The sequence below is a fragment of the Panthera leo genome, chromosome D1, assembly GCF_018350215.1.
Source record: "Panthera leo isolate Ple1 chromosome D1, P.leo_Ple1_pat1.1, whole genome shotgun sequence".
NCBI lineage: Eukaryota > Metazoa > Chordata > Mammalia > Carnivora > Felidae > Panthera > Panthera leo.
Genome location: NC_056688.1, coordinates 6863412 through 6889398, shown reverse-complemented (window position 1 = coordinate 6889398; position 25987 = coordinate 6863412). Strand labels below are relative to the sequence as shown.

At 37.3% G+C, this 25987-nt stretch overlaps 1 protein-coding gene across 3 annotated transcripts in view; it reads left to right on the top strand.

Moving 5' to 3' along the window:
* Positions 1-25987, top strand: part of LOC122200545 (protein NPAT) — a 53909-nt gene that overhangs the window by 4387 nt on the left and 23535 nt on the right. For all 3 annotated transcript variants that reach the window (XM_042906237.1, XM_042906238.1, XM_042906239.1), the window contains 6 exons: positions 13967-14085; positions 18165-18225; positions 20469-20541; positions 22060-22100; positions 23146-23373; positions 24642-24723. In XM_042906237.1, the coding sequence (XP_042762171.1) occupies positions 13967-14085; positions 18165-18225; positions 20469-20541; positions 22060-22100; positions 23146-23373; positions 24642-24723 (604 nt within the window). The remainder of the gene's footprint in view (positions 1-13966; positions 14086-18164; positions 18226-20468; positions 20542-22059; positions 22101-23145; positions 23374-24641; positions 24724-25987) is intronic.

The following is a 25987-nucleotide window of genomic DNA, read 5'->3' as shown; positions in this document are numbered from 1 at the left end:
GTCCAATGCTCAACCGACTGAGCCACCCAGGTGCCCCAGAATTACTTACATATTTAAAATATCATTAATCATTAAATAATTGGATAATTTCTGGGAAAGTATTATATGTCGGAGATTGGGGCACCTGGGTGGTTCAGTCAGTTAAGCTCAGGTTGGGCTCAGGTCACGATCTCATGGTTGGTGAGTTCGAGCCCGGTGATGGGCTCTGTCTGACAGCTCAGAGCCAGGAGCCTGCTTTAGATTCTGTGTTTCCCTCTCTGCCCCTCCCCTGCTTGCATTCTGTCTCTCCTGTCAGAAATAAAACAGTTTTTAAAAAAAATGTGAAGGAGTTATTTTCAAGTCGGGGTTTTGTGATCTCTTGCTTTCTTCATGAGGCACCTCTCTTTCTTTCTCCATAAATAGAATGAAAGAAGATTGACTCTTGCCATGAGTCTAAAATTTTAATACTCTAGGTATAATTAGGATTTTATCTTTCCTTCTCTTTTCTAGTTATATTTCCCCTTTGGTCTATTTTGTTACTCATTACTCCCTCCACTGAAAAGCAGGCTGAAGACAGTATTATATTAAGAAAAAAGGAAACTCAGGCATGCTTTCTTACCTTTTGTACATCTTTGAAAATAAGTTTACATAAAAGCTGTTTTTAGAAGTAAAAAATAATCACTAATGTTAATTAAAGAGTAATTATATGTATTATAATAAGATCTTTGACCCCCATTTTGTATTTTCATTGTAAATTTTGACATTTGGAATAATTTATACCTAAAACTTCCACTATTATTATTTTTTTTTTTTACAATTTTTTATTAAATGAAAATTTTACATACAGTGGAAATCACTCATTCTCAGTTCTGTGAGTTTTTGTTTTATTTAATTTTTTTAATTTACATCCAAATTAGCGTCTGGTGCAACAATGATTTCAGGAGTAGGTTCCTCAGTGCCCTTTACCCATTTAGCCCATCCCCCCTCCCATAACCCCTCCAGTAACCCTCTGATTGTTCTCCATTTTTATGAGTCTCTCATGCTTTGTCCCCCTCCCTGTTTTTATATTTTTGTTTTCCTTCCCTTATGCTCATCTGTTTTGTCTCTTTAGGTCCTCATATGAGTGAAGTCATATGATTTTTGTCTTTCTCTGACTTAATTTCACTTAGCATAATACCCTCCAGTTCCATCCACGTAGTTGCAAATGTCAAGATTTCATTCTGATTGCCAAGTACTACTCCATTGTGTGTGTGTGTATATGTGTATATATATATATACATATATATACATCTTCTTTATCCATTCATCCTTCGGTGGACATTTGGGCTCTTTCCATACTTTGGCTATTGTTAATAGTGCTGCTATAAACGTGGGGGTGCACGTGTCCCTTCAAAAGAGCACACCTGTATCCCTTGGATAAATGCCTAGTAGTGCAACTGCTGGGTCATAGGGTAGTTCTGTTTTTAGTTTTTTGAGGAACCTCCATACTGTTTTCCAGAGTGGCTGCACCAGCTTGCATTCCCAACTTCTATTATTCTAATAGAATTGGTCACGATCTAGTACTTGATGATAAGTAAGCTTTTAGTAAGCAAATAACTGGTTTTATATATATATATATATATATATATATGTATATGTATATGTATATGTATGTGCGTGTGTATACATATACATCTGCGTGTGGCGTATGTATATATATATGTATGTGTAAGCTTTGAAGTAGTCAAAACGGTGAAGTAGGCACTTAATACAATTACCACATTGTTTTGGAAGTCTTAAGACAAAAGTAAAGCAAAATACATCAAGTCTAATCTAAAGTGTCCAATCTGGATCGCCCAAAGTTGGGCATGTTTTTTGTTTTGTTTTTAAAGAATTGGTGTGTTTTTTTCTTAAGATTTTATTTTTTTTTTAATTTTTTTTAACGTTTTATTTATTTTTGAGACAGAGAGAGACAGAGCATGAACGGGGGAGGGGCAGAGAGAGAGGGAGACACAGAATCGGAAGCAGGCTCCAGGCTCTGAGCCATCAGCCCAGAGCCCGACGCGGGGCTCGAACTCACGGACCGCGAGATCGTGACCTGAGCTGAAGTCGGACGCTTAACCAACTGAGCCACCCAGGCGCCCCTTAAGATTTTATTTTTAAGTAATCTCTACACCCAACATGTCACTCAACAACACGAGATCAAGGAATCGCTGGCGGAGCCAGCCAGGCGCCCCTGAAGAATCCTTTTACTTCATCTGAAGCAGTCATCAACCCAGATGGTATTCTGATTCCACTGTCCAAATCACATCAGTCTAGAATAATTGACCCCACCTTCAGGACCACTCAGAATCTGGGATTTTAGGATGCTGTGGGTATTTGGGTTTTTTTCCTAACTCTTTATGTAACCTGATACAGATCTTGGAAAAACCATTTAATGTCGTCTGTGCCCAGTTTCTTCTTCTTCAGATTGAGGAAGCCCAAGGTCCATCTCAGGTCTAAATTCTTTGATTCCTGGATAAAGAAATCTGCAGGCAGGAGGCTCTCATCAGTGTCTCTGGTAGGGTTCCTAGTGCCCTGCAGCCCAGCAGCAAAATGAAGCTCACTTACTGAAGGGCCACCTCATGACTTAATGGGCTTTGATGTGGGCAGCTACGTTTTAGTTTTCTCTGAGAGCACATTCCCTGGGGTAAACTGTGCTTTGCAGTGGAATAATGACCATGTCAGATACTTGGATTGCTAGAGAGTATCTCATTTAGAAGTCAGTTTCAAATCACATTGCTCTGGTAGTTTTTGTATCAAAACAAAATAAAAGCTCCCAAACGAATATTTATCTCGGAGTTTAAATCTGTTGGAATGATGAAAGGATCTAAGAGTTAAGCGTCTGTAAAATATTTGAAGCTGGGTGAAATCACAAATACTAATTCTAATAATCTCTGTTAAATTTGAGTAGAAGCCAAAGGAACTAACAGAATCCCTGGGAACACTTTCAATATAAACTGTTAATCCTATGGTCATGACTAATAACTCGAATTATAAGAGTTGAGGAAAGCCATAAATTGTCTGTACAAGCACAAAATCAGCCCCACACATGAGAAAATGGGTCATGTGGAGGATGCTGAAAAGTCTCTTGTCCCTCTCTGGTAAACTGATGATAATGCTACGAGATGGAAACCAGGCTATAAAATAAAGTAAGCCGTTCTGCCTGAATTTTCAGGATTAGGTACCCCTACTCCTGCACACATGCATCATAGCTTTAAACATCACTAGTTTTCTCTGATTATGGGCCAGACGTATTAAATATTTTTTTAACATCTTTTTTTCAACGTTTTTTATTTTTATTTTTATTTTTTATTTTTGGGACAGAGAGAGAGAGAGCATGAACGGGGGAGGGGCAGAGAGAGAGGGAGACACAGAATCTGAAACAGGCTCCAGGCTCCGAGCCATCAGCCCAGAGCCTGACGCGGGGCTCGAACTCAAAGACCGTGAGATCGTGACCTGGCTGAAGTGGGACGCTTAACCGACTGCGCCACCCAGGCGCCCCATTTTAACATCTTTTTTTAATGGACTCTTTTAAAATCTGTTTTGAGAGGGAGTAGGTGTGTGTGTGAGTGAGTGAGTGAGTGAGTGAGCGAGCGGGGGAGTGGCAGAGAGAGAGAGAGGGAGAGTGAGAATCCCAAGCAGGCTCAGCACTGTCAGTACCAAGCCCAGTACAAGGCTCAATCTTAAAACCTGAGCCAGTATCAAGAGTTGCACACTTAAGTGACTGAGCCACCCAGACACCCCATATTTTATTATCTTATTTGATCTTCTCAAGGGCCCAGAAAAGTAGCAACTGCTTGCTCTATGATACATTGGTGGAAAGCGAGGTCCCTAGAGGATATATGTGTGCTATAAACTGCTTTTCTTTTAAATGCCAGAAAACACTGAAAGACCGTCCTTGATCATAGATTTTTATTCATTTGTTCATTTAGCTATCCATTTATTCAGGAACTCGTTCAATTTTTAACAAACCCTTCTCCAAAGAAAGCTTCCTGAAAATCCAGCCTATCCCTCTTTTTTGCTGTATTTTATTGTATATGTGTATGCTACATATACAATATTGTGTATGTGTAAACAACATATGTATTATTAATGTATATGCTGTGTTCACCAGTTGATGCATATTTGAGTTTTATAAAGCTTATACAAACTTTAAAAATGTTTATAACCTTGCTTACAAGTTTGTGTGTGGACGTAAGTTTCATTTCATTTGAGTAAATACCAAAAAGTAGTTGCTAAATTGAGTTTATTATCTCACTATTTGTTTTCTGTTTGTCTCATTTGTTTCCAACCAAAAAATGTGCCATTTTTTCCTACATTCTTATGGGTTATTTTTAGTATTCCATTTTCTCTACACTACTAGCTTATTAACTTTGGCTGTTTTCATTTTTAAAAAGTAAAGCAGAACACATTAAATCTAATCTAAAGTGGGAACTCTAGATTGCCTAAACTTGGACATGTTTCTAAGAGCCAAAGATAAATATCTTAGATATTTTAAGATGCATTGTAATTTTTGAACATTTTTTATAGAAGTAACTTAGTCTTTTAACAAAGCCTTTTCTGAAGTGTATACTGAAGTGTAATGTCTTATGATAAGCCATAACTGTCTGATCTGTGACCATTCCTTGGCCAGCATATGCTACCACAAGTGACCATATTATTCTGAGAAAGGTTACTTCTGTTACTACATTGTGTTTAGGGAGGTATTTCTCAACCTTACTTCATTATCATACCCTTAAGGAGTATTTTTAGACTTCCCACCCCCCCCCCATTTCCAAATATTTTATGTCACAAGTACACTATTTACATATTGTATGTATATCTGTGACTTATGCATAAAAACAGTGGTATTTTCTTTGTTCCCTTGCTGCCTCTGTACCAATTTTCATCCCCTTAAGGCTATGTTGTTCTTTTGAGAATGTTTGGTCTGCAGAAAAGCAAATCCACTTTAAGGAATTAGATTTCACACCACCACCTGTTAGAAGTCTCAAGTGGTTATGAATACATCTGGGTGATTAGAACTTTTGAAACTCTCCCATGGAAAGAAATTGTTTATCTTCAGTTTAAATTTTGAAGCATATAAAAAGCTCCACCTGCCCTGATTCCAGAGTGACTCCAGTGGTTCTTAACATATTTTAAACTTCTGTATTCATGAAATCCTAGTAGCAGCTGACTTACTACAAATAATGTAACTCAAAAAGCAAACCTTCATAAAAATGATAACTTCTCAGCTGGCTGTAGAATTATAAGGGTTTATATTTGAGCTCTTTATTTGTAAAAAATAAAAAAGTAAAAAATAGCCATTTATCCTTGACCTGCTTTCCTATTTGAGGTGATTTCACATCTTCAGTGATAGAGATATTGAAGTAGTAATATATGAGATAAAAGGTTTCTTCTGTTTCTAAATGTCCTCCCATACTCCAGAGGACATATCTTTGGGGTTTTTATTGGTATATTTATTTGTTTCTTCCTGTAGCATTAGTTAACAAAAGGTTGGAAAACTGATTCATCACCTGTAAGTAGAAAGTGGTGAGTTGGTTCCCAGATCCCAATTAGGCCATTTCCTAAAATGGGATGACAGTTTTCTGGCTCTTTCCTTTTATAACCTTCATATATAATGACTTCATAGACACTCTTGCTACTTTTTTGACTTGGAGGGCCTGGTTAAAGACACAGTTCCAGGTGAGAAGAGTAGAACCTTATAATTTTAAAGTTGGAAGAGACCTAAATAATTGCATTGGTAGTTAAATACTTGAGTACTGTACCAGCACTGAGATGAGTCTAGTACAAAAGGATCTGATAAGAGGAGTATAATACATGCCAAAAAAGAGTCTCTGAGTAAGTGGTAGTTACCCTAGACCTGAAAAATGAGTTGGAATTAGCTAGACTAAGAAAGGATAAGCTGCCCAAGCAACAGGAGTGACATTTACAATGGCCTTGATATCAGAACATTCATGAATTTGCACAATTGAGAGACCAGTTAGTCTGAGAGAGATGGAATGACACAAGTCTCAAGAAGAAATTGGGATGGAAAACAAGTAGAACTTCATATAACATGTTAAGAATTAAGGATTACATTTTTACTTTGAGTTTCATGTACCACAACATGTAGAATTCAGTGGTTTTCAGTATATTCACAATGTTGTGCAACCATCATCACTATGTTAAGTCCAGAATGTTTCCGTCATCCCAGAAAGAAACCCCAAACCTGGTAACAGTCACTCCCACTTGCCCCATCCCCCCGTCCTCTAGCAACCACTAATTTCCTTTTGTCTCTGTGGATTTGCCTATTCTGGACATTTTATATAAATGGAATTATAGTAAAACCTTGGTTTGTTGAGCAGAATTCATTTCGGAAACATGCTTGTAATCCAAAGCACTTGTATTTCAAAGTGAATTTCAAGAACCATTGACTCAGTTGTGATCACGTGACATTCATTGTCATGTACTACTAGCATTGTGAGACGTCACTGGTTTATCAAGTTAAAGTTTTGTATTAGAAATGTTCACTGCTCTTACAGAACACTTGCAGAACAAGTTATCCAAGGTTTTACTGCATACAATGTGTGAGCTACTGCTGCAATCCAAGGTTTTACCGTATACAATACGTGATCTTTTGTACCTGACTTCTAGAACGTAATGTTTTCAGGATTCATCCATGTTGCAGCAAGTGGAAATAGTACTTTGCATGGCTGAATACTGTTCCATGGTATGGATATTCCACATTTTGTCCCTTCACTGATGGACATTTAAGTTGTTTCCACTTTTTGGATATTAAGAAAAATGCTGTGAGCACTCATGTACAAGTTTTGTTTGGACATACTGTTTCAGCTCTCTTACATATATACCTTAGTAGAATCACTTGGTCATTTGGTAATTCTATGTTTAATATTTCTGAGAACTTCACAAGGAATTTTCTAACGATTTTATACTACTTTAAATTCCTACCAGCAATGTATGAGATTTCCAGTTTCATCACATCTTTGCCAATATTCACGACTGTCTGAATTCTGGCTATCCTAGTGGTATGAATTGGTATATCTCATTGTAGTTTTGGTTTTAAATCTTCCTAATTACTAATGAAGTTGAGCCTCTTACGTGCTTAATGGTTTGTTCTTTATAAATTCTGGATTGTAGTCCCTTATCAGGTAGATGAGTTGCACATATTTTCTTCCGTTTCATCCATTGTCTTTTCATTGAAAGCACAAATTGTTTTTAATTTTGGTGAAATTCATTTCATCTAATTTTTTCTTTGGTTGCTTGTTCTTTAAATGTCATAACTAAGAAACCATTACCTGATCTGATGTCAGAAATATTTACACCTCTGTTTTGTTCTAAGACTTTTATGGGTTTTGCTCTTAAACTTACATCTTTGATCTATTTTTAGTTAATTTTTATATTTGGTATGAGGCATGAGGGTCCAACTTCATTCTTTTGCATGTGGGTATCCAGTTCTCCCAGCACCAGTTGTTGAAAAGACCATTTCCCCCATTGAGTTGACTTGGCGCTGTTTCTGAAAATCAGTTGACCATAAATGTCTGGACTGTGAATTCTGTCCCATTGATCTGTGTCTATCCTTATGCCTGTAACATATTAGCTTGATTACTATTACGTAGTAGTATATTTTGAAATGGGTGTTTCTCCACCAGCTATTTCATCTTGAAGATTGTTTTAACTACAATGTGTCCCTTGTATTATGGATGTTAAGATCAGTTTGTGAATTTCTGCACAAAAGACAACTAAAATTTTGATAGAGATTATGTTGAGTCTGAGAGTATTGACATCTCAATAATATTAACGCTTCTAATCCATTAACAAGATATATCCATTTGTTTAGTCTTTAATATCTTTGAGTGGTATTTTAGTTTTTAGTATAATCATTTCCTTCTTTTGCTAAACTTATTCCTGTTTTATTCTTTTTGATGCTGTTGTAAATGAAACTTTTTTTAATTTCATTTTTGAAATTCATTGTTCATTGCAAATATATAGAAATGCAGTTAAATTTTGTATATTCATCATGTATTCTGCAGCCTTACTGAAGTCATTTATTGACTTTAATAGTTTTTCTGTGTACATGGATTCCTTAAATTTTCCTATTTAAGACATCATATCATCTGCGAATGGGGATATTTGATTTTTTTCCTTTCCAATCTGGATGCTTTTTATTTTCTTTTCTTTCTTAATTGCCCAAGCTAGAACCTCTAGTACAGTGTTGCATTGAAATGGCAAGAGCAGGCATCATCTTGTCTGTGATCTTATGGGGGAAGCTTTGACTCTTTCACCCTTGAGATGTGATATGTTACCTGTGGGATTTTCATAGATGCCTTTATCAGGTTGAAGAAATTCCCTTATATTCCTAATATTTGCATCATGAAAAGATACTGGAATTTGTCATGGTTTTTCTGCATCTTATGAGATAACATGGTTTTGTTCTTTATTAATATATAGGGTAATGGCTACTAGATATTTAATATCGTGTGTTACATGGATTTATTTTTGTTTTATTGAACTGGTCTTGCATTTCTGGCACAATTGTACTTTGTCATGGCGTATAATCATTTTTAAATGTTACTGAATTTATTTTGTTAGTATTATGTTGAGAATTATTACATCTGCTTTCTCATGGGGGATATTGGTGTGTAGTTTTCTTGTGATGTTATTGTCTGGTTTTATTATCAGATTATTACTACCACTAGCATCTGAATTGCGAAATCTCTCTTTTATTTATTTATTACTTTTTTTAAAAGAGTTGGTGAAATTTTTTCAGTGTTTGATAGAATTCACCAGTGAGGCCATTTGATCCTAGGCTTTTCTTTGTGAAAAGATTCTTTATTACAGTTAAATCTCTTTACTTGTTTTAAGTCTGTTCAGATTTTCTCTTCTTTCTTGAGTCCGTTTAATGTCTCTGTAAGAAGTATCTGTTTTACCTGGGCTCTCTAAATTGTTCATAGTACATACAACTATTCATAGTATCCCTTTATAATCCAGTTTATTTCTGTAATTTAATAGTAATGTCCCCCCTTTTCATTTCTGAATATAGGAATTTAAGTCTTCTTTATCAGTCTCATTACAGATTTGTTGATTTTTGTTAGTCTTTTCAGAGAATCAACTTTTAGTTTCATAGATTTGTCTCTTTTGTTATTCTGTTTCATTTTTTTTTCTACTCTATTTTCTTTCTTCTGCTTTCTTTTGGGTTTAGTTTGCTCTTCTTCTAGTTTATAAAATGGAAGGATAGGGTATTGGTTTGAGATATTTTATCTTTTTTTTAAGTTTTTATTTATTTTGAAAAGAGTACATGCAGGAGAGGCAGAGGGAAGGAGGGAGAGAGAAAATCCCAAGCAGGCTCCAGACTGTCAACACAGAGCCTGACACAGGGCTCAAACCCATGAAACATGGGACCATGACCCAAGCCAAAATCAGGAGTCAGTTGCTCAACTGATTGAGCCACCCATGCACCCCCAAAATATTTATCTTTTAAATACAGGTATTTACTGGGACGCCTGTGTTGTTCAGTTAACCCAGCGTCTGACTCTTGATATAAGCTCAAGTCTTGATCTCAGAGTCATGAGTTCAATCCCTGCATTGGGCCCTGAGCTGGACGTGAAGCCTACTTGGAAAAAAAACAAAAAACAGGTATTTAAAGCTATAAATATGCCACTAAGCACTACTGTAGTTGTATCCTGTTTTAGCATGTTGCATTTTTGTTTTTGTTTATCTCAAAATATTGTCTCTTTTTGTTTTCTTCTTTGATGCTTTGATTATTTAAGAGAGTGTTGTTTAATTTCTGAATATTTGTGGGGCGCCTGGTTGACTCAGTCGTTTGAGCATCCGACTTCACCTCAGGTGATCGCAGGTTCATGGGTTCAAGCCCCACGTTTGCTCTGTACTGACACTTCAGAGCCTGGAGCCTGCTTTGGATTCTGTGTCTCCCTCGCACCTCCCCCTTTTGCACTCTTTCTCAGAAATAAATAAACATTAAAAAACTTCTTAAAAAATTTCTGCATATTTATGAATTTCTTATTATTGATTTCTAATTTCATTCCGTTAGGGTCAGAGAGTATCCTCTATATAATTTCCATCAATTTTTAAATTTATTATATGTCCTAATACATAGTTTATCCTGGAAGATGTTCACATACACCTGAGAAGAATGTATATTCGGCTATCGTTGGGTGTAATACACTATAGAAGTTAGGTCTAGTTGGTTTATAGTGTTCAAGTCTTCTGTTTCCTTATTGAACTCTCTAGTTGTCTATTCATTATTGAAAGTGAGACTTTTTTGAAGTGTATAACTTTTATTGAATTGTCTAGTTCTTGTTGCACTTTTGTGAGTGTCTCCTTTGTGTTTTGTGTATCTTTTGAATGATTGGATATTTTTTCGCCATCTTTGCCCCTACTAACAATGTTTGTCTCACTTTGTCTGATTCACTGTAGCCTCTTCAGCTCTTAGTTCCTGTATGAATGGTGTATCTTTTTCCATCCTTTTATTGTAATCCATTATTTAAGTGTTTATTTCTAGAAGAGGGAGAGTGAGTGGGTGAGGGGCAGAGAGAGAGAGGGAGACAGGGGATCTGAAGCAGGCTCTGTGCTGACCGCCCAGAGCCCCATGTGGAGCTGGAACTCACAAACTGCGAGATCATGACCTCCTGAGCTGAGGTCAAACACTTAACCGACTGAGCCATCTAGGCGCCCTGAGAGAAGGAATATGAAACAGGCTCCACAGTCAGCATGGAGCCCGACATGGGGCTCAGTCCCACAATCCGGGGATCATGACCTGAGCCAAAATCAAGAATGAGATGCCCAACCAAATGAGCCACCCTAGGGGCTCCCCTAGGATTCCCTTTAATATTTCTTATAGAGTGAGTCTGCTAGCAACAGTGCGTCTGGTTTTGTTTTGTTTTGTTAATGTGGAAATATCTTAATTTGTCCATTTTGAAGGAGTTTTGCTGGTCTTGGTTGACTTTTTTGTTAGCATTTTGTATGTGTCATCTCCCTGCCTGTGGTCTCTGTGGTTTCTAATGAGAAAAAAGCCGTTAATCCTACTGCGGATTGCTTGTATGTGATGAGCTGTTTCTGATTTCAAGATTCTCTCTTGTTGTTTTGACAGTTTGAATATGCTATGTCTAGGTGTGGATTTCTTTCACTTTATCCCACTTAGAGTTTATTGACCTTCCTGCATAAATAGATTAACGTGTTTCCAAAAATTTTGGAGGTTCGTTATTTGTACATTATTTCTTCAAATAGTCTTTTTGCTTTTTTTGTCTCTGCTCTCTTGGGACTTTGATAATGCGTGCCTTGGTACAGCTGATGGTACCCCACAGCTCCCAGGGACTCTGTTCACTTTTCGTGATCCTATTTGTTTTTGTTCCTTATGCTGGATACAGATCATTTGATCTGTGTTCAGGTTCACTAATTCTTTCATCTGCCTTAAATCTGTTGAGCCCCCCTCTAGAGAATTTCTCATTTTAGTTCTTTTCAACTCTAGAATTTCTATTTGGTTTTTGTTTTGTTTATGCTTTTTGTAGAATTTCTGTCTTATTTCTGTTTGGTGAAACATTGCTCTCATAATCTTTTTAGGTATTTATGAATATTTTTCTTTAATTCTCTGAACTTATTTAAAATAGCTGACTTTTTAAAAGTTTTAACTATAGTGTCTTGGTTTCCTTAGGAATGATGTCTGTTGACTACTTTTATTTCCCCTTGCATATGAGGCATACTTTCTTGTTTCTGTGCATGTCTCATAATTTTTTGTTGAAAATTTGACGTTTTAAATAATATAATGTGACAACTCTTATAATCAGACTCTCTTTGTTACTGCACTTTATTGCTTCAGTAGTGGCTGTGAACTGCTGCCTGAACTAATTCTGTAAGGTCTATAGTCTTTAAATTTATATCCTATGATTGGAGAATGATTTTTTTCATTTTTTAAATTTATTTTTTTTAATGTGTATTTATTTTTGAGAGAGAGAGGGAGAGCCAGAGCTTGAGCAGGGGAGGTCCAGAGACAGCGAGAGACACAGAAATCGAAGCAGGCTCCAGGCTCTGAGCTGTCAGCCCAGAGCCCAACGCGGGGCTCGAACTCACGGACTGCGAGATCATGACCTGAGCTGAAGTTGGACGCTTAACCGGCTAAGCCCCCAAAGCGCCCCCATTCCCCTGCCTTTTTTTTCATTTTTTCATTTTTCATTTTTTAAATGCTTGCTGTCAGTTAGTCTCCCTTTGTTTACCAAGGGGCTGTGTGTATATTGGGCACACTTCAACATTCAGCTAAACCATTGACAACTCTGCCTGAGCTTTCACTTCCTGCTTCCGCAGAGCCTTACCTAGTAAGCCAGAGGCGAGGGCTTGGGGCCTTGTCACGTTTATTCTGAGTATGCACGTTGCCCTACAGTTGCACGTGGCCTCCTGCTATCTCAGGAATATATCCTAGCTTTTCATAGCCTGCCATGTACTCTTCATGCCCCAGCTTTTTTTTTCCTTTTAACTTTGAGTTAGCTTGTTTGTCCTACTCTTCTGTCACAGGCAGCTGTAGTGTTTAGCAATTCGTGCCGGTAGTTTTAAGCAAACATCTTAAAGAAGTTTCTTTGCACTGGGTAAATTCGGATTCATCTCAGAGACAAGCCATGCAACCAGAGTTTTACAGGGAATTTTCACACAGATCACATTATGACAATTTCTGGAAATGAGTCTTTGGAAAAATTCCAGCATATCCAGTCCCTCCATTGGCTGCTAGGCTGTTTGTTTTAATTGTGATTGCAGGCTATTGACTTTCAAGTATATATTGCTCAGCTAGGGAGATGATCATGGGAATAGAGCTAGTTTAAGTGCCAAGATGTTCATTATACGTGATGTTCATCTATTTTTCTTAAATGCTCTCAAAACTTTGATTATATTCAGAGTTTTGTGACCGTTTTTTAATAATTTGTGCTAGCGTTCTCATTTCTTTTATGGACGAGAGGATTTTTGGAGGTCCTTATGTTGCCATTCCTACTGAAACTGCTAAGATTTTAGAAATTTAAACTGAGAGATACAGGAAGTGATGGAAGGGCTTTACACATGATCAAAGGGCTTTACACAAGGGTTTAATTTCACCAGCTTTGATCCACAAGTCAAGGCAAGTGTGATGTTTTATACATGAAGCACCTTAGTTCTGCAGAATATAAGTGATTTTTTTTGCCCTATATTCACAATGCTTATTTTAACAGAATGGAAGAAGAACCTGGTCTCCCAGGATCCTATCCAATGTTCTTTCTGTACTATACTACCTTTTTTTAGTGGTTGGTAATGCTAAGAAACAAAACAGCAAGGATAGACTGACTGCTAGTCAGGTCATATGTGTGCAAGTACCAAGCACTGATACGTAAGATTGTTCCATAAATGTTGGTTAGATGTAAATGCTAATAAAGTTCTTGCTGAAATAGTGTTTTGACTGCCAAAGGGCATAAATTAAAAATCAAAGGAGTGCCGTTCTTGCCTTTCTTGAGAAGTAGGTCTTTTGTTCATTTTTCTCTTAAACCAGTAGGCAAATAAGTGAAATGTACAAGTAAGTACCAATTTTAGGAGAATGTAGTATTTTTTAATAAGCCAGTAAGTTAATTTATACTCTATGCCATCCTTGTGAGTATGGAGTTCATGGAGTAGAAGAACATTTATCATTTCCTTATTAGTTCTCCTGTTATTTATCATTATTTTATTCTCTTCTAAGCATTACTGGGTGTTGGTTGCTGTTTATCAGACACCTTATATTTCTCGTTTACCTGGAGTTTTTTCCATCAAACAGCCATCTATTAAGACTACTTACTTTGTACTGAAGCCCATACTGGTGGTTCTGGGCAAGGCTGCAGAATCCCAGCACATTCTACCTAAGGGTTCATTTGTGATATGAAACTTCTGTAGTATTTCAACAGCATTTTGATAAAAATAGAGAAGCTTACTGGCATCACCTAAACTTCTGTTTTTCATTTAGGTTACTTGCAACAGGAAAACCTCACTTCTACCTGCCAGACTTTTATTTTGGAAAGTTCAAATTTAAAAGAATATGCCGAACATTGTACAGATGAAGGTTTTATCCCAGCCTGCTTACTGGTGAGTGATGTGTTCCTTACAGGAAATATTTCCTCACTGGCCAACATGAGAGACTGTAAACACAGTCTTAAAATCAGCTCATTAGCAGTATCAGAATTCGTAAAGATTTGATAGTATTCATGCATGAGTGGAAAGACCCAGAGAAGGCCAACTCTTCTTTTCACACATTTATTTCACACAATTACAACTTTTGCCTCTAAGAATCAGTTTCAAAATGACTCTCTCATTTCTAATTAATTCCACTACTATTTATCTTGAGGCTCACTTGTTTTCTGCTTGCTATGGACTAAAATATTTGTGTCCCTCAAGATGCATATGTTGAAACCCCATCACCAGTGTGATGCTATTTGGTAGTGGGATCTTTGAGAATTAATTAGGTTTAGATTGGGTCATGAGGTTGGGCCTCATGTGTTGTGATTATTGCCTTTGTAAGAAGTGGAAGAGAGAGATCTCTCTCCTTGAATAAGCACAGAGGCGATGTCTAGAAGCCAGGAAGGTGGCCCTCACCAGGAACTGAATTGGCTGGCACCTTGACCTTGGACTCGCTGGCCTCCAGAATAAGAAATGCCTATTATTTAAGCCACCTGCTATATAGTGTCTTACACTTAACCAATTTTTTCCTGCATCTGGTTGCTTACTTTAGATAAATAAAAAACAGGTATTTTGTTATCTTTGTTGTCACTTCAGCTGCGCTGACAGCTCAGAGCCTGGAGCCTACTTCATATTCTGTGTCTCCTTCTGTCTCTGCCCCTCCCCTGCTCACAGTCTGTCTCTGTCTCTCTCTCTCAAAAATTAATAAACATTAAAAAAAAAAAGATTACTAGACCAACAGAGCATCATTGGGAATACAGTGGGTGTATTTTGTAACCACGTTATTTGACATAGTATTTTGTTAATTTATTTTAAACATGGCTCCTTAGATTCATTTCAGCTGTCACAAACAACATTCTTTTCTGTGGAGGAAACCTGAAAAGTAAAACTGCTAGGGAATATCAAAGATCGTGCATTCATTTAAGATGTCCATTCTCCCCATTTTGATCTATAGATTCATTACAATTAAAATGCCCATAAGCATTTTTATAGATAGCAACAAGCTGATTTCTAAATTTCATGTGGAAAAGCAAAGGGACTAGAATACTCCAAATTGTTCTTAAAAAGGATAAGTTGGAAGAGTCCTGTTACTTAATTTTAAGACTTATTAATGAGTTCTGGTCATCATGATCCGGTGATGTTAGGGGGAGGTTTGGCACTTACATCAGTGGAACAGAATAGAGCCCAGTGTAGACCCATGCAAAACTGATTTGTGGTTGAAGTACAAAGGGAATTCACTGGAGATGGTAATTTATCAACAAATGGAGATAGAGCAATTAGTCATGCAGGTTCAAAAAAAGATTCTCTACACATACATCATACAAAGACTACCAAAATGGATAATAGACCAAATGTACAGCATAGAACTATAAGACTTTTCAGGAGAAAATTTTTGTTAACTTAGATTTGATGATGAGTTTTAAGTATGACACTGACAAAAAGGAAAAATTGGTAAATTAAACTTCCTAAAAATTTAAAAATTTTGCTTTACAATAGACTGTTCAAAGAATGACCAACCATAGGCTGGAAAAAAAAAAAAATTACATTATCAGTTATGTGATAAAGGATTTGTACCCAGAACACCCTTTTAAAAACTATTAAAATTTTTTTTAATGAAATTATTTTGGGGGTGACTGGGGGGCTCAGTCAGTTAAGCATCCTACTCTTGATCTCGGCTCAGGTCATGATCTCATGGTTCGTGAGTTCGAGCCCCACATCAGGCTCTGTGCTGACAGCTCAGAGTCTGGAGCCTGCTTCAGATTCTGTGTCTGTCTCTCTGTGTCTCTCTGCCCCTCCCTTGCTCTTACTCTGTCTCTTTCTCTGTCCCTCTCAAAAATAAACATTAAAAAAAAAAAAAAAAACTCTTTAAAAAGAAAATCTCTTTTTTTTTTTTTTAATTTTTTTAATGTTTATTTTTGAGGAAGACAGAGAGAGAGAGAGTGTGAGTGAGTGGGGGAGGGGCAGAGAGCGAGACACACACACACAGAATCTGAAGCAGGCTCCAGGCTCTGAGCTGTCAGCACAGAGCCCCACGCTGGTCTCGAACTCATGAGCCGTGAGATCATGACCTGAGCCGAAGTCAGGCACTCAACCGAGCCACCCAGGTGCCCCAAAAAAGAAAATCTTTTTAAAGGGCAAGGGATCTGAAGATGGCAATAAGCTAATTTAAAAACTCCAAATCATTTGTCATTGGGAAATGCAAATTAATACTCTAAAGAGATACCAACAGGGGTGCGTCCGTGGCTCAGTCGGTAAAGCCTCTGACTTCACCTCAGGTCATGATCTCACCGCTTGTGAGTTTGGGCCTCACGGGGGCTCGATGCTGACAGCTCAGAGCCTGGAGTCTGCTTCCAATTCTGTGTCCCTCACTCACTCTGCCCCTTCCCCGCTCATCGTCTGTCTCTCTCTCTCTCTCTCTCAAGAATAAGTGAAACATTAAAAAAAAGAGAGAGAGGGACGCCTGGGTGGCTCAGTTGGTTAAGCGTCCAACTTCGGCTCAGGTCATGATCTCGCAGTCTGTGAGTTTGAGCCCCGCGTCGGGCTCTGTGCTGACAGCTCAGAGCCTGGAGCCTGTTTCAGATTCTGTGCCTCCCTCTTTCTGACCCTCCCCCGTTCATGCTCTGTCTCAAAAATAAATAAACGTTAAAAAAAAATTTTTTTTTTTTTTTTAAAAAGAGAGAGATACCAACATATATATATTAGAATGGCTACTGTAAAGAACAGTTTAAAAACTGTCAGATCATTAGCAGTAATGGTGCAAAACAGCAGGAACTCACATTTATTGCTGCTGAGAATGTAAAATCATACAACCACTTTGAAAAACAAATTGGCAGTTGTTTATAAAGGTAAACATGTGTTCCCCATGTGACCCAGCACTCATACACCCAGATACTTAATCCAAGTAAATTGAAAAACATGTTCACACAAAAGCCTGCACACTAATGTTTATCTGTGATGGTCAAAAACGGAAAACAACCAAGCTGTCCTTTAGCCAATAAACAGATAAACTGTGGTACAGCCATAGAATGGAATACTAAACAAAAAGCAAACATGCTGTTGACTCAAAAAGCGTGAATGAATCTTAAATAAATCCCTCTGAGTTCTACTAAATTAGCCATTCTCAACAAATAATGAAAATGTAATGTAGATAATGGGAGCCAGGTTTCTCTGTGAGAAAGAACATACAAATAAGATTAAGAATGGTCGCGGGGGTGGGGCACCTGGGTGACTCAGTGGGTTAGGTGACCAACTTTGACGCAGGTCATGGTCTCACAGTTTGTGGGTTCAAGCCCCACTTCAGGCTCTGTGCTGACAGCTCACAGCCTCTAGCCTGCTTCGGATTCTGTGTCTCCCTGTCTCTGCACCTTCCCCACTAACTCTTGTGCACTCACATTTCTCTCTCTCTCTCAAAAATTAATATTTTTAAAAGAATTTTTTTTAAAAGAAAGGGCAGATTAGGAGTGGGTCCTTACAGTTTTAAAACTTAGGTGACTGGATCCCTCCCTTGCAGCTGAAAACTGCTTTTCTGCCTTTGGACTATCTTACTTAAAAAAACATAGTCTTAGTGTCTTATTCAAACAGACAAGGTCCTTGGGGTGCCTCGGTGGCTCAGTCAGTTAAGCTTCCGGCTTGGGCTCAGGTCATGGTCTCATGGTTCATGAGTTTGAACCACATGTCAGGCTCTGCACTGATGGTGCGGAGCTTGCTTCGGATTCTCTCTCTCCCTCTCTCTCTCTCTGCCTCTCCCCTGCTCACTCTTCACTGTCTCTCTCAAATAAAATTTTTTTAAAATTTCAAACAGGCAATTTTCTTGACTCGTGGAAGATTTCATGCAACTCCTAACTTAAGTGACTCTTTATTTTTGATACCTTGTTCTTCACCCCCATCAAAAAATCCAGGGCTTTTATAACGTTATATAGACGTTCTATGGTGGAAGATTATTGGCAGTGTTGCACAATTTTTGTAATGCTTGATTTTTTTCTTTTCAGTCCTTGTTTGGAAAAAACTTGACAACAATTCTGAATGAATATGTAGCTATGAAAGCAAAAGGTAAGAATTCAAGTTCAGGGATTCTTTTTATCTAATTTTTAAGTAGAAATAATTTTTAAAGGATAATGCCTCTTGCAAATCAAAAGAAAACTTTTCAAAAAACAAAACAAAGCAAAAAACTTACCTCCATTACGATGAGAGAAGTTTTACTGGGAAATACCTAATTAAAAAGTTTGCATTTATATTGAGAAATTGTAAAAATCTGAATGCTGATGAATGTAACAAAATAAATCTTGTAAAAAATAAAACTCCTAAATGTAGATCTCTGCCTTGATGAACAGCATTGCTACGTGTTAGAGAATTTCAAGATAACATTTTAAGTCCTTTGTAGTCTAAATCTGGACACAGGACCCAGTCATAAAATTCTGATTTATATTAACCAGAATATAAATTAATAGTTGCCTAAGTTAATATTTTAAGGGGAAAGTTAAAATTGTTTTATTCTCTAATATTATTTTTGTAGCTCAGAACATTAACAAGAATTACCATAAAACAATAGTATTGAAAAAAAGGAAAGATGCTTCATGTTTATTGAGTATTTGTCTGTAGGCAGCTTTGTGCTAGATGCTTTCATATGTTTTGTAAACAGTCCTTAAACTAACCCAGTAAGAGGTATTTATTGTTAAAATCCATTTTTAGGGGCGCCTGGGTGGCTCAGTCGATTAAGCGTCCAACTTCGCTCAGGTCATGATCTCATGGTCCGTGGGTTCGAGCCCCGCGTCGGGCTCTGGGCTGACAGCTCAGAGCCTGGAGCCTGTTCCGGATTCTGTGTCTCCCTCTTTCTCTGACCCTCCCCTATTCATGCTCTCTCTCTGTCTCAAAAATAAATGTTAAAAAAAAAAAATTAAAAAAAAAATCCATTTTTATTGTTAAGATCCCAGGAAACTGAGAATTAAGCCAAACAACTTTTCCCAGATTGCAGCCCTAGAAACTACAGAGAGTAATAATAAATTTTTTTTAAATGTTATGTTTGTTTATTTTGAGACAGAATGAGTGTGAGCTCCGGAGGGGCAGAGAGTTGGGGGGAGAGGGAGAATCCCAAGCAGGCTCCGTGCTGCCAGCACAGAGCCTGAAGCAGGACTTGATCCCACAAATCGTGAGATCATGACCTGAGCCAAAATAAAGAGCCCGATACCTAACCAACTGAGCCACCCAGGTGCCCCTCTACAGGAATTTTTACAGTGTAAATAACATCAAAAACTATATGCTATTGCAATATGAACGTTTAATCCCATTTTTATGTTGGGTAGCTTTCTCTGGTTTGAGTTTTTTGTAAGTATATGGTAAAGATTTTAAATATCCTGTAAGTTCCCCAACACTCTGGACTTTAAGAGCATATCCTAAAAAAAAAAAAAAAAAAAAAATCACTTCTCAGGAATTTTACCTGTAACTCTTAAGTATAGTAAGCGGTGGTGCCTTTTTTTTTTTTAATTTTTTTTTTTTAACGTTTATTTTTGAGACCGAGAGAGACAGAGCATGAACGGGGGAGGGTCAGAGAGAGGGAGACACAGAATCTGAAACAGGCTCCAGGCTCTGAGCACAGAGCCCAACGCGGGGCTCGAACTCACGGACCACGAGATCATGACCTGAGCCGAAGTCGGACGCTTAACCGACTGAGCCACCCAGGCGCCCCAAGCGGTGGTGCTTTTATTGAGGGGTTGCTGACCAATCACAGTAATTTGGACATGAAAAAATTGGTTGTGGAAAAATAATTTCCACACTCACAGGAGTTTGCATAACCTTTATGAAATTTATTATAAATCACATTATTTTAATTCACTTTTAAATGTCACATGTTGTCAACTAGAACAGATTTAAGATAGTTTGTCCTTTTGGGGGCACCTGGCTGGCTCAGTCAGTGGAGCATGTGACTCTCGATCTCAGGGTTGTGAGCTCACTATGTTGGGTGTAGAGATTATTTAAAATTTTTTAAAAATCTTTAAAAAAAAAAAAGGAAATAAAATAGTTTGTTTTTTATTTAATACAAAGAAGATATAAAATCGTTATTAAAAAGTTTCAAAGACTTTACAGATGTCCATTTCCACTCATTGCGTCGGATAGTCAGTGGCTTGAGAAAAGAAAGAAGTACAGCTTTGCAGGTCATTTTACAAAGTAGGCTTATTTCCTAGTTTCCAACATAAGGTCAACAGTTGAGACAAAAGGTTTTTTCCTTGTTGATTTTGTGACCAAATTAAGTGATGAATTTTCTTCAGCCATATTCATTAACTTTTCTTCTTCCCTAGAAACATCAAATGATGTTCCAGCAATTATGTCATCTCTGTGGAAGAAGTTAGACCATACGCTTTCCCAGATCAGGTAATAAATAAAAAGCCTGTATAGTAAAGTTATCAGAACATGCATGATGATTTGGGAATGCAAACACATGCAGAAAGCTCTTCAGATTAAATCTTCTTATGACCCACACAGTGCACTTCTGTAATACTGATCTAATTTTAAATTTACTCCAGAGGTTATGGATATTCCTGTTTTTTATTGGAATAATTTGAAATAAAATACATATTTAATAAAATGTTTAGAAATAAGGAAATTGAGACTTACACATGTTTAATGATATTCCCAAAGTCCCTTAGCAATTTAGAGGCAGCTCTCTGGGTACAATATAAATCTAATCCAGCCTTGTGTGAATTTCCTTACACAGTTGAATCTTCATTACTCATGCCAAGAATTGATGTGTTGAATTCGTGCCTCATTGGTTCTTCCCCTGTAAAGAAACAAGCCTAAATAAAATGCTACTTGTGGAATCTTCTAATTTTGGAATGTTCTCATGGTACTAATATGCACCTTTTACCGAGGTCATGGCCATGTAATGCCCTACTGGTAAACAGCTCTTACCTAACTTGAGAGTATAGTATAAAAACAGTTTCTTACCCTTTCTCCCAGAGAAAGTGGAACACTCAGCATAAATGCAGCAGGGGCTTCATTTCCTTCCCAGTTTAAACTGCTGAAATGGCTTCAAATGCTTTCTGTCTAACTCTATCACATCTTATTTGGTACTCTTACCTTTATTCCCCCTTTCTTGACTTTTTTCCCCCCTTTCAAATAATCTTGAAAGACATTCACAATTAGCACCTATAAATATTTATAAGTTACTGAGATGTTTTGTTGAGATGCTACATAAAAATAAAAGGCTTTTAGTCAAATATTCTCCCAAGATTGGTGTGTGTTATTAAAAATGCTTTTTTAATTTAGTAAGTTTTATTGCTCTTTTTCATAGAGACTAATTTAACAGATTTCCCAGGAAGAGAGCAGTGTCTGTGATTGGGTAACCAGTTCATAATAAAAGGAGAATCACCTTATACTGTGAATTTTCTTATATGTTTGCTTTCCTGTTTGCTTTCCTCCTTTGTTAGACACTGGATAAAATAGTTTTATAAGTAGTAAATTTGTTAAAAGCAGGATATCCTTTGAAATTAACTTCGGGATTCTGACATATTTATGTATGGAGTCCTATGTGAAATGAAGAATTTCTTTGTGAAGGTATCACTGTAGTGATAAAAGGTAATTAATAACTACAGAATTTTATCCGTGACTTCCTTAAATATATAGACTTCTTAAAGTCAAGTCGAATTCTTAAAGGGATGTCAGAGTTCTCTAATGCTTACCGCATTGGATAAAAACTTGATTATTAAAATTCGGTGTGTGTGAGTGTGTTAACATGCCACCATTCTAAAGCAAGTAAGATTGGTCACCCCTCAAAAAAATGTGCGTATCTTTTTTATCTGAGAGAGGTCTATTATCTTTTAATTCAGTTTACTTCAGGTCTGACTGTTAATAAACTAGACCGTATCTTTTAACGTCTTTTTTATTTGTTAGGAGCATGCAAAGTTCCCCAGGGTTTGTTGCCAGTCAGAGAGGTAGGTATTCAGCTTTATAAATAATGTTTAGCATTAATTCAGACTTAAACTGTCAAATTTATGCTAAGTATATATTTTGTTTAAACTACCGCTCTTTGGAGCGCCTGGGTGACTCAGTCGGTTAAGCATCCGACTTCGGCTCAGGTCATGATCTCGCAGTCCGTGAGTTCGAGCCCCGCGTCGGGCTCTGTGCTGACAGCTCAGAGCCTGGAGCCTGTTTCAGATTCTGTGTCTCCCTCTCTCTCTGCCCCTCCCCTGTTCATGCTCTGTCTCTCCCTGTCTCAAAAATAAATAAACGTTAAAAAAAAAAAAAAAAAAATTTAACTACTGCTCTTTGAAGTACAGTTATTACCATAATAGGAAATTATATTGTAGAAAAGAGCATTTGAAGTACTCCCTGTTTTTTTTCATTGACTCTAATGTATTCATGTCTTTAATTCTCATTTCATTGGTTTGTTTCTTAATTTGTAGAGGTGTTATTAGTATGAATTACTAAAGAAATATACTCATAGATTTATAAACTTTGTGTATACAGTTGACCCTTGAATCACACTGCTTTGAACTGGGTGGGTTCACTTATTCATAATTTTTTTCTGTTAATAAATACAGTACAGGAATATGAATGTATCTTGGCTTCCAGTGACTTTCTTAATCACGTTTTCTTTTCTAAGGCTACTTTGTTGTAAGACTACAATATAATATAACATACAGAATGTGTGTTCAATTGTTGGTTATCGGTAAGGCTTCTGGTCACCAGTAAGCTATCAGTAGTTAAAGTCTGGGGGGAGTCAGAAGTTGTATTTGGATTTTTGACTGCAAAGAGTCGGTGCTCTTAACCCCTGTGTTGTTCAAGGGTCGACTGTATGCATTTTAGTTTGTTTCATACGAAATTAACACCTAAAGTTAGTTGTTACTTTCAAGGGCTCTTTTTCAATCTATAGCTCTAATATGTTATTAAATAGTAGGATGTGTATCACATAGACTTGTTAAAATTGCCAGAGCACTCTGACACTGAGTTAATTTTTTAAATTCTCCTGTGTTGCAGTCCGAACAAGAAGTGGAATTGCAGAAATCAAAAGACAGAGAAAGCTGGCGTCTCAAGCGGCTCCCGTCAATTCAGAGTTGCTGACTTTAGCGTATCTTTCAGGACAATGTCCTGCTGCTACTCCTTCAACAGCCACACAGCTTGTCCGGTCAGCTGGCCAGATTACAGCTCCTGTGAGGTCAAATTTTGTAGTGGTTAACCATTCACAGTCACAAGACACTGTGGCCAGTGAGTTTAAATTTTGTTCTCTGAGTTTTGTTTTTAATCACATTGTGTAAATAGATGATATATTACTGTCTTTATAAATTGTAAAGTACTATAAACTGGAACAGACTTTGGGTAAGTTTGTCTTAAAGTGAGCATGTTGTTATACTTAGAAAACATTTTAATCACGTTGAGATCGTCTAGTATAGCTTGCTTGTTGTGTACTTGAAATGGTTGAAAACACCTGATACTAAGGGGCGAAAAGCTATTTAATAACAGAGTTGGGATTAAAATTCAGATGCCAGTTTCACTTAGACAAGTTTTCTTTCTCTTCTGTGCAGCTGAAACTTACTGCCATCCATTACATCCTCCCTCATTTCCATCTCTTCTCCAACCTTTTTTACACCCCGGGGTAAAAACATGTAGTATATATACACTATAGCGTACACTTAGTTTACAATTCTTATACTTCCTCCAATCTGCCATGTTTTGTTGAGACTGTGCTGTACTTAATTGTAAAACCTGAAGTCAGACAATGGGGCATCTGAGTGACTCAGTCAGTTGAGCGTCCAACTTTGGCTCAGGTCACATCTCATGGTTCGTGGGTTTGAGCCCCGCGTCAGGCTCTGTGCTGGCAGCTCAGAGCCTGGAGCCTGCTTCAGATTCTGTCTCCCTCTCTCTCTGCCCCACCCCCCACCTGCACTCTGTCTCTCAAAAATGAATAAATGTTAAAAAAAATTTTTTTTTTAATCTAGGGGAGCCTGTTTATAATGACAAAATACTGAAAATAATCTGAATCTTGTCTGCTCAAATGGTGGTCAGTGGACCAGAAGTATCAGTATCACCTGGGAGCTTGTCAAAAATGCATAATCTTGGGGCGCCTGGGTGGCTCAGTCAGTCAAACGTCCGACTTCAGCTCAGGTCATGATCTCTCGGTTTGTGAGCTCGAGCCCTGTGTCGGGCTCTGTGTTGACAGCTCAGAGCCTGCATCCTGCTTTGAATTCTGTGTCTCCCTCTCTCTCTGTGCCCCTCCCCCACTTATGCTCTGTTTCTTTATCTCGCTTAAGAATAAATAATAATAACATTAAAAAAAGTTTAAAAACCTGAAGTCAAACAATAGATATTACTCATTCTAATATATTCTACAGTGCCTTGCACATAGTGAAGCATTCAGTGTATGCTAACTGAATTTAATATAAAATAATCATTATGTGATGCTGCTTATTCCATTAATTCAAGTTTAGAAAACTATTCCATGTCCTTGACTTAATACTTTTTTTCTTGAAATACAGCTGGAGAGTCTTTAAGTATCATTCCTGGTCCTCAGGAAAGGAAAACTCAAGCCAGTGTGATGTCTCCTGCTAGACGCAAAAGGTAAATGCCTTTTAAAAGGAAGAGTTTCTAATAACCATTAAAATTAAATAAGAATTACACCAGGATATTTACATTATGAATAAAATAACAAGAATGGACTCACTTCTTGGGATTATTTACTATTATATTCATTGCAAAATGCATTTTTTTCCCACATTTTAACCTCCTTGGTATCTAGTTGTATCTTATAATCAATGGCTTATCACTGTTTTGTTGGAAATCTGTTCTTTCTAAAATAGTGCATAAAAATATGTCTTAAAATTGGTACTATCAGATTTTTTTAAGTAGGCTGTTTTTGAGTAAATATAAATAATACTGGCATTTTCACAAATAAATATTTAGAGTCTCAAAGTCAGAAATCTTTTCAGGAAGTCTTTGAGATCAAAGTTCTTTCTGTACTTAGCCCTGTGTCTTTGTTTGAAGGATATTTCAGAAAAGAGAGAATAGTTTTTAAATGCTTTTTCTGATTTCTTAACTGCCACGCCATGGGTATTTTTGTTACACTTTTTACTTGGTTGTCTCCCATTCAAGGCTGACCTCCCCCCCCCTTTATTGTTTTAATAGTAAAATAACGATAACAGTATCTAACATTTATAGAAACCTTGGCCCTTTTTCTTTATTTATTGTTTAATTTACATCCAGGTTAGCATATGGTGCAATAATGATTTCAGGAGTAGATGCCTTAATGCCCCTTACCCATTTAGCCCATCCCCCTCCTACAACCCTTCCAACCCTCTGTTCTTTAAAAGTCTGTTATGTTTTGTCCCCCTCCCGTTTTTATATTATTTTTGCTTCCCTTCCCTTGTGTTCATCTGTTTTGTATTGTAAATTCCTCATATGAGTAAAGTCATATGATATTTATCTTTCTCTGACTAATTTCGCTTAGCATAATACCCTCCAGTTCCATCCACATAGTCGCAAACGGCAAGATTGCATTCTTTGATTGCCGAGTAATACTCCATTGTATATATACACCACATCTTTATCCATTCATCTGTCGATGGACATTGGGTTCTTTCCATACTTTGGCTATTGTCGATAGTGCTGCTATAAACATCGGGGTGCATGTGCGCCTTCGAAACCACATACCTGTATCCCGTGGATAAATACCTAGTAGTGCAATTGCTGAGTTATAGGGTAGTTCTATTTTTAATTTTTTTGAGGAACCTCCTTACTGTTTTCTAGAGTGGCTGCACCAGTTTGCATTCCTGCCAGCAGTGCCAAAGAGATCCTCTTTCTCGCATCCTCGTCACCATCTGTTGTT